This window comes from Natator depressus, chromosome 8, assembly GCF_965152275.1.
Source record: "Natator depressus isolate rNatDep1 chromosome 8, rNatDep2.hap1, whole genome shotgun sequence".
NCBI classification, from domain to species: Eukaryota; Metazoa; Chordata; order Testudines; family Cheloniidae; genus Natator; species Natator depressus.
In genome coordinates this window covers 64,067,807-64,076,403 of record NC_134241.1, presented here as the reverse complement: position 1 = coordinate 64,076,403, position 8,597 = coordinate 64,067,807, and the positions used below count along the sequence as shown (strand labels likewise).

Below are 8,597 nucleotides of genomic sequence, written 5' to 3'. Positions count from 1 at the left end.
CAGAGAGCAGGTGCATTTCAAGTCCCTTCATTCTTTTACATATAAGTAACTTTACACAGAGTTTTACATATTTCGGAATAATTCCCACTATGCAATTTATTAATTGTCCTTTTTATTTGGCTTTAAAATATTAGGCGTAAATCCACTAAGGCAACAGTAAAATAATCCAAACTGTAACATACAAATCATCAGATGATGAAACTACTAAATAAAATCAACAATGTGCTAGTAGCATGTACTATGAGTAGCATAGTATTATGTAATGTTGAATATACATAATAGGTACGACACTTTTGCAGAAGCGCTCTCTTTACAATAGAAAAAATAGCACAAGAAGCAGTTGTGGTAACACATGGGATCTCAAGTTGCCAAATGTCAATTCAATTAACTATCAGAGTTTCTCCAATCAGTCAATACTCCGAGTTCTGGACTTTCTTCTTCAGTCTCAAATACTGAAGCCTCGGATGGATTTATGTGGAGCAATGAGGACATCTTGAGGCCAGTTAGAAAAATGCAAAGCTTTCAGTCCTCCTAGATAGGTAAGGATGTGTGGAAAGAGTTACTTAGTTGGTGTAAATCCCCATAGACTTCAATGGAGCTGTAAGATATGGCCCAGATATGGCTTTGCTGTTCTGCAAAGCATGTGCAAAGCAAGTACAACCCTAACTAAAGTCAATAGGAATTGAATTTCTGAAATTCAGGCCATATTCCTTACCCTCTAAGTCAATTAAAGATAGTAAGACAATAATTAGTCACAAGAAAACTCATATTTGCCATACTTCCAACTCTATATTTATCCTGTACATTATTAGAGATTCCAGTCCTGGCTACTTACTTTCTTATAACAAAAAATAAGATTGGAAAAAGGTAGCATGACTTTTCTTTCCACTCCTGAATACCAGACCATAATGAAAATCAGCATTACAATATACAGATTTGTAAAAAGATCAAAAATAATTCAAATAATGTGAAAGGAATAAAATGCAAATCTACACAAAAATTAAATTTTCACAGTGCATTACATTATCCACAAATTTCAAGTATTCTTTCCATACCGTACCTCTGAAAAATTAACTCAAGATCAAATCTCTACTACTTATTCTGTTTAAGACGCCTTTGTACATCCAAATTTCATATATTTTTCTATGCACTCTCAGTTAAAACTGGAGTCTTGGGTCCATTTGAAGAGCTTTCTGTTCCCTGAGTGCCATCTGCAGATTTGGAATCTTCACACGCTTCCATATTCATATTGGCTTCTGACTCCAGTGAGGTGATATCTATAGTAATCAAATTAGCTTCCTGATCTGTTTTTTCTACTTCATTGTCAATTTCAACTGTATCTTCCTGCTTGCTGTTCTTCTTTACTTGTCCATTCTGTGCAGGGTAGATGCTGCTAACAGTATCATACAGGAACTGGTATTGTTCCTAATTCAAAAAAGAAGGGATTAGTGTGGATGAAATGCCATGTGATTGAGCCAGGATGGCTGATTTTTTTTTTCTGTCTTAAGTGTTGACAATGTGAATCTTTCCATTTTACTGAAACATTCAGCGTAAGGTGGTCTCCATGGCTGCTGGCCCACAGGACGTTGAAGCACCTCCCTGCTATGCTCAATTCTGAGTCTATGGTGACACGGCACTGAGGGCATCCCTAATTCCTGGTAGATCAGGTACTAGGTCACTACTTATAATCACCTCATTCCCAAGGCAGTGTTGCAGAATCCATCCCTCTTGATTCACATGGCAAACTATCAAAAGTGTGTTTCAAAGAGAATCAAGCAGGTAGTGACTACTGTTCAGTTCTATAATAAACCACAGCAGAGTTAGCAAATCTAGATGATTTAGATGGATTGTCAGAGGGAAGAATGCATATTGCATGCAAGTAGGAAAGCAGCTCCTTCTGTGCACTCTTCAGAAAACAAGGAGGGCATTTTCTAACCTGCCTAAGGGAGTTAGGCATCCAACTCCCATGGAATTCAGTGGAAGATGTGCTCCTAAATCCCTTAGGCAGCTGCCAAAGTTCCAGCCTAAAAAATTAATGGTTTACAAATAACATGTACTGTTGACCTTTTCAGCTTCAAGAAACTTATTATTACAGCTGAGGATAGGTTGCAGACTAGTTCCTTCTTATCACCAATAGCTAATTCACAACTGCTGATGAATAATTAGGGATAAGATAATGATAATACATGTTTCCTATGCAGAAACAATGCCAGCGGTTATTAGAACATTCATGACTAAAGATAAACAAATCTATTGCATTGTTTGGTTAACTCATAGGATTTACTTACAAAAGTGGGGACCATTCCTGGCCTCTCACGTCGAAGAGATTTCACTACTTGGAAGACATCTATCACATCTTCTGTTTCTGCACTTTCCAAGAGAGTCAACAAGGCGCAAAACACACCAGTTTGTTCAGATCCATCACTAGAAGACACACATTATTGGAATTCAAAAATCAGTACAATTTCTCACTAGCAGTTAGGTTTATTTTAAAGATTATTGTACTGACAACAGTCACAAAGATTCCTATCTCTGAAATATTTCTCACTGAAATGAGATTCTAGTAATCAAGAATACCATTAGGATGCAAAGAGGACATCCAATTTTTAGTGTGCTAGATTATACCTAGCCCTTATGTAGCAATTCAATTGGCGGGGGAGTGGGAGGGGGGGTATGTGGAGGGAAGGCAGCCTCTCCTCCCTTTTTGTAGCTGGGTAAGAATCAACCAGATTTAGGTCCTGCCCTTGGGGACTACAGGGCTACTATCATGATGGTCTCCCAGTGGTGCATGACGTTTACCAGTGGGTAAGGAGTAAGTGTAGCCATAACTCTTCCTTTCCCATCCCACCCCCAATATGCTCTCAGTGGCCAGAATTGCTTATTCGTCTTACAAGATGCGTAAACTGCCCCCCAGTGCAACACAGAGCCCTGAAGAGGCATTGTGCCACTGTATTGGTGCTTCACGTCACTCCCAACTCAGGCCACATAAGACTTGGACCATACTGATGTTAACAGCTAGCCATGTGTGAGGTATAATGGCCAGCAAAGGAACCGGATCCATATGTACTTCCCTATGCTAGGCTTGGTGAAATTTACACCTCCCTGAACAAGGCTGGCCTTTCCAGCTGGTGGGTGCAGCCTTACAATCCACTGTGAGCTTCACAAGGACCCCTGCCAACAAAATGTTGGAAGAATGTGCTGAGCTGACCTTTCTCTGGCCATGGCTTTGTACCAGCCAGCACATCTACTTTTTAGATAGCTCTCGCCTTCTGCCCTGACCCATGTCTCAATGGAGGGGAGGTTGTGGCCACTTTGTAATGTTGCATGATACACAGGGTGAATGTTCTGCCATGGGAGCCCTCTGCTGGGAGAAGCTGGCATACACTGTAGGGTGAATTTAGTCTCCAGGCTTTAGGAAAGCTTAGGATCAAAGGTAAGAATTATGAAACTGCTATTGCCAAGTATAACCAAACCGTAGAAATGCACTAAAATATCTGTAGCATCCAGACCCACCGGCAGTGAATGACAATTGGAACGCTCCGGCTGTATCTGCTGTCCTCAGTGACACTTTTAGCTGCAAGTTTTTGTTTGAGGTTCAGAATCATGGTGACTAAATCTTTGGGGTTTTCAGGAAGGTCCGAGCCATTCCACCTGTGGTACTGGTACATATACACATTTCGAGTTTCTTTCCTCTGCAAAACAGAGATAAACATAGAGTAAATTCAAGGGATAACATAATAATCCACATTATATTTATTCCATGTGAATTAAAAAAAAAATCCTGATAATCACTTAGGACTAGACTGACTTGAACTACCCCTCTGCAGGGTGATAACATTATGGGTACTCAGGCCTTATGCACCCACTACCATCCATTTAGGAGGTAGATTGGGCCTGGGTGGAGACTTGACTGAATTACCTCACAGTGTGTCATAATTTGCCGTGGGACCAGGCCAGCAATAAATTACTGTCTACTGGAGACAGAGAGGAGCAAGGTGGGTCTCTATCCCTCATTTTATTTATGTCTGACTTTGTAATTCAATGGTGACTGTAAGTCCCATTTTAATGACTATTAAAACATTTAAAGCAAGGAACTAATAAAACATCAGCTATCGAAACACAAACAGGTTTGTTCTTGTCTTTTGGTTGTTCCTTATTTTGTTTGCCCTTTACAAAAGACTATGTTTAAAATAGAAAAACAAATGTAAAATTCCCATCTGTCATTTTTTATCTTTTACCTTCACGTGTGTTACATCAAATGCGCGTATGGTGTAGCTAGAAGACAGGTTGACATCTTTCATTTCAACTTCTATGCCTTCGTATCTTTGTTTTCCTTCTTCCCAATATTGTGCACAGAGTTGCTAGAAATGAAGAAATTATAAATCAGTCCTTATTTTCATCATTGCTTTTGGTTTTCTTTCCAAATCAATTTAAAGGCTGCATATATTCTATAAATATTCAGTTTCATTGTATTATAAAGTACATCATTGATAAACTTTTACGGTGTAATCATAAATTCATTTCAGCACAATTTAAAAAATAAGGATGGAATAAATCCTATTAGAAAACAAAATAGTTGATAGGTTGAGACACTTTCTGACAGTCACATTTTTGGTTTGGAAATTAGAATTTCATTGCAATTTAGAGCTTGGAATTCTGTTCTTTTCTCTTATAAAGAGTATTGTATCATATACTTTACTTCGAAGATGACAAACTAACCTGATCTCCTTCGTTCAGCTCTGTCAACATAACAATTACTTTGACTTTTCTTTGAAAGATCATTTGCCAGAAGTCATTGATTGTTTCTGGTAGTGGCCCTTGCGTTGCAATCATTTCTTTTGGACCCCAGTAGCCCTAAAAAAGACCATTTGAACATGTGATTTATTTTTACTAATTCATCTGAAAGGCAGTTTTCATGTGTAAAGAAGTATTTACCATCTAAAGGGACTTCGGTAGCCTACGTGAAATGAGTTAATGGTCTCAGTATAGTTTCTAGAGGACAAGTACCCATTTCAAAAAACCATCATCACTATTGGCAATAGTTCATAGTGTCACCAGAAAGGACAAAAATTGGTGGGCACATGACTGACCCTCCATAACTAGCAGTCCTTTATCCAGGACGAAGCTGAGACACATTTATACAGCCACGTGGGAAAGCTCAGACTGCCAATATCTGAGGCAGAATGCATTTTGGGATTAAAAAGAAGGTTTCGCGCTCCACCGTTGGTATTAGAAACTGGATATTGAGTGACATCTCTTGCAACATCACAGAGTTGCTAAGCAAGTTAATGCAGACTGACGTATCTATTAGTAAACAGATATTTACAGTCAGTAGATATGCTAACTGTATTTTTGTCTACAGAGTTCAGACAAATCCCATTCATTGCATAATCTTATAATCAGTTATATCTGCTAGTGTCCAACAATGGCCCTCCAAAGATAGTATCTTTTAGATGTGACAGTGACACTAAAAGCTTGCTTTTCAGTGCTGGCCTCTGTTTTCACTAGGCCAAATTTGTATCCACAAAAAACTGTATAAAACTGACTGTAAGGGAAATTAATATATATAACTACCTATGTGTACCTGGAATTCACATAGGTGGAGGTCTACTCATAGATGTGCTGGCAAAAATATAGGTGGCCCTGAGAAGCCTAGCTGAAAGTCAGGTTTTAAAAGAAACTATAAAAGATAATTATTTTACCATCACTCTGTTTATTGCAACATTCACTAGACTTAGGGCTATTATGAATGAAGTATTTAACTCTTTGAGGCTGCATAGATTAGGACAGCGTAAGGTAAGAGCTCTGTCTTTCTCCCAGGGGACAGCCAATATTACAAGATCTTTGTGATTCAGTCTATTAATGAACATCCAAATAAAGTGCCAGATCTTGATTGTCTGACTCACATAATTAGTACCATGCTAATGAAGTCAGTAGGACTACTGGAGAGAGTAAGATGAGCAGAAATTGGCACATAGCTATTATCAGGGACTATCAGCAGAAAGCATATTAGACACAAGTAGTTTTATCCTATAAATACATACAGTTATGAATGATGCATTTATGTATCTGCTTGCGTCCTCACAATCACTATCCTCATCAGATGATTCCTCTGAATCATGTTCACTCTCTTTGCTTTTCTCCTCCTCATGTTTAATTGGTACTCTGTTAAAGTCATCTGAAAAAAAAAGTGTCACAACAATCGTTTGTATTGGCAGGAAGAAAGCAACCATCTCCCTTCTTAGTTTTGTTACAATGGAAAGGGAATGTAGAAAAAGTGCAGTGATTTAGCAGTTATGCAATGGCATAGAGGCAGCAGACATGCCACAATGGTTGTTTGGGAAAAAAATCAAGGACTCCTCACAGTTATATTGTAACAAATCTTTCACTTCCTAAATTTTCTAGGGTGGAGTACATATCAATACGGTAATTTACTGTCCTGTTTTATCCGAAAGCCTTCATACAATTAGAACAAACTGACTGCAGACATCATCACAAACACTTACATGGAATCATTTTGGAATTCCGGTTTTTACTTTTATTTTCCTGTCGATTGCCAGTGTTCTGTGACCGCCATCCCCTGTACGATGGTAGCCTCTAAGGAAAGAAAACATACAAGGTCACACCATGTGCTAAACAAGGCTCTGCCAGCTTTATAAAATAGTGATACTCTCAGAGACCCATCTCCTCTCTTAATAGCTCAGTCCCTCACTGCTTCATTTCATTCCACGGAAGTGCCTGGACCACAGTTTACGAACCCTTGAACCTACCACATGCAGTACCACAAGAAACCATGCAGGTGGAAACAATTTTAAAAGATTGTGCTGCTGTATTTTATGAACAACGTTAACAAAAAGGGAATTAAATTGCTATTTCTTTAAGATATTTCACCACTTTAAAAGTTTTTCCAGCAATGCAAAGTTAATTTATTAAGCTAATTATGGTACTGCCAGAGTATATATGCCACAGAAGACACATCTGTTTAATGATCTACCAACTATGGTACCCACTCTTCGTGGGCATCATAAGCAAACTGAATTTTGTCAAATACATGGATCGCTAGTGGTAGTTTGCACCTTCACATCCACATTGCCACAAAGACATTATTGCTACAAAGAAATTGATAACCCTAGGTTCAATTATTTTAAAGCATTTTACATCTCTCTAAGATCCTGATCCTACAAGCTATTCTACTCAGGCAGTTGCTTGTTCTGCATCCATATGGAAAAGCTTTAATTTTATACACACTCCTGGTTCAGCCACAGGAAATTATATATTTGTTCATTATATTTTGTCTATAGTTTCTCATAAGGGAAAAGAAATAAAGTTATGGAACCCTAAGAGGAAGAACTGAAAAAAAGAAAAAGTATTACTATATGTTTTCAGTAAGATAAAAATAATTTTAAAATACAAAATATCAATTTACAATCAGAAAAACTGGAACAGGTAAAACTCAGTCTGAATACTCCATGGGGCCAGATTCTTGTAAAATGGCTTAGCTCAGCTGAAGACAATGTCACTATGCCCATTTAGACCAGATGAGTATCTGGCCCCATCCCTATTCCCCAGCAACCAAATATTGGATCTAATTCTGCCACCCTCACTTTGAGCAGTTCCTTAGTCTGTTGATTTCATTTAAAATCACCAATTTACTTGGCAGAATTTGGCTCTGAATTATTGGTTTATTTAAATTACTGCATGTCACTTTTTTGTTTAAAAGCAGAACAGAGAGTCGAATCAAACAGAATGCACTATTATATTTACCTGGAATTCTGCTTCCAGCAGAGAGGGGTCACTGGGAGGATCTCTTTTCTTCAGATTATTAAGGTAGGTGTGCAGTTCAGAGACAGTGACCTCTGTTTCACCAAACTGATTGTATTCCACCAGTGCTTGATGGATCAGGATGTACTGTGTCTAGTGTTCCCCAATTTAAGGATGAGGTGGATTTCAAAAATTGAAAATAATAATTAGAAAGAAGAGATTTTTCAAATTGTTCTTACTATCTAAAACATATAATATTTATGTATTCTTATTACTGTTGCTATATTAAACTGGCAATAGATACAGCTATTACTATGTCAATTAAACACAGTTGGCTGTGTTAGTGCAACATTTAGTGCTTTTGATCAAAGGTGCCATATAAATCAAATGTAACATAGCTTAGGTTGTACAGCTAAGAATTTGGGGTGGGGTTTTCCAGAACACCTGCCTAAGTTAGGAGCTCCAGTCTCATCAGTCATTTTCAATGGAACTTGTGCTCCTAAGCACTTCTGAAAATCCCACACTAAAGAAAAAAAAAAGTGAATCTGCGTAGTTAACCCTGCCCCAAAATGTTCATATTTGGGTGCCAAAAGATAATAGGCTCCTATATATTTTTGTCCCTTTTTTTGGTTGCAATTCCAAATTTTAAAAAAAATGGTTGAAATGTCAAAACTTTGGAAAATGCTGACCATCCATTCCTGCTTCATAGATGGTTTTCCTCCCTCTGTTCTTTCATAGTTTTATACTTCCCTGGACAGCTGCACTGGAAAATCATGGCCATCTTCCTTTTACCTCGGGTTGAGCTAGCTGGGCCCAGCTTTTCCTGAGGGAGATTA

General features: G+C 38.1%; 1 protein-coding gene across 1 annotated transcript in view; it reads right to left on the bottom strand.

The window, feature by feature from the left end:
- Positions 1–369: 369 nt before the first annotated feature.
- Positions 370–8,597, bottom strand: part of PTPRC (protein tyrosine phosphatase receptor type C) — a 137,561-nt gene continuing 129,333 nt past the window's right edge. The window contains exons 26-33 of the mRNA XM_074961190.1: positions 7,765–7,914; positions 6,507–6,597; positions 6,045–6,178; positions 4,720–4,854; positions 4,239–4,361; positions 3,514–3,692; positions 2,289–2,424; positions 370–1,425 (exon numbers count right to left, since the gene is read on the bottom strand). Coding sequence (XP_074817291.1) covers positions 1,144–1,425; positions 2,289–2,424; positions 3,514–3,692; positions 4,239–4,361; positions 4,720–4,854; positions 6,045–6,178; positions 6,507–6,597; positions 7,765–7,914 — 1,230 coding nt within the window. The 3' untranslated portion in view covers positions 370–1,143. The remainder of the gene's footprint in view (positions 1,426–2,288; positions 2,425–3,513; positions 3,693–4,238; positions 4,362–4,719; positions 4,855–6,044; positions 6,179–6,506; positions 6,598–7,764; positions 7,915–8,597) is intronic.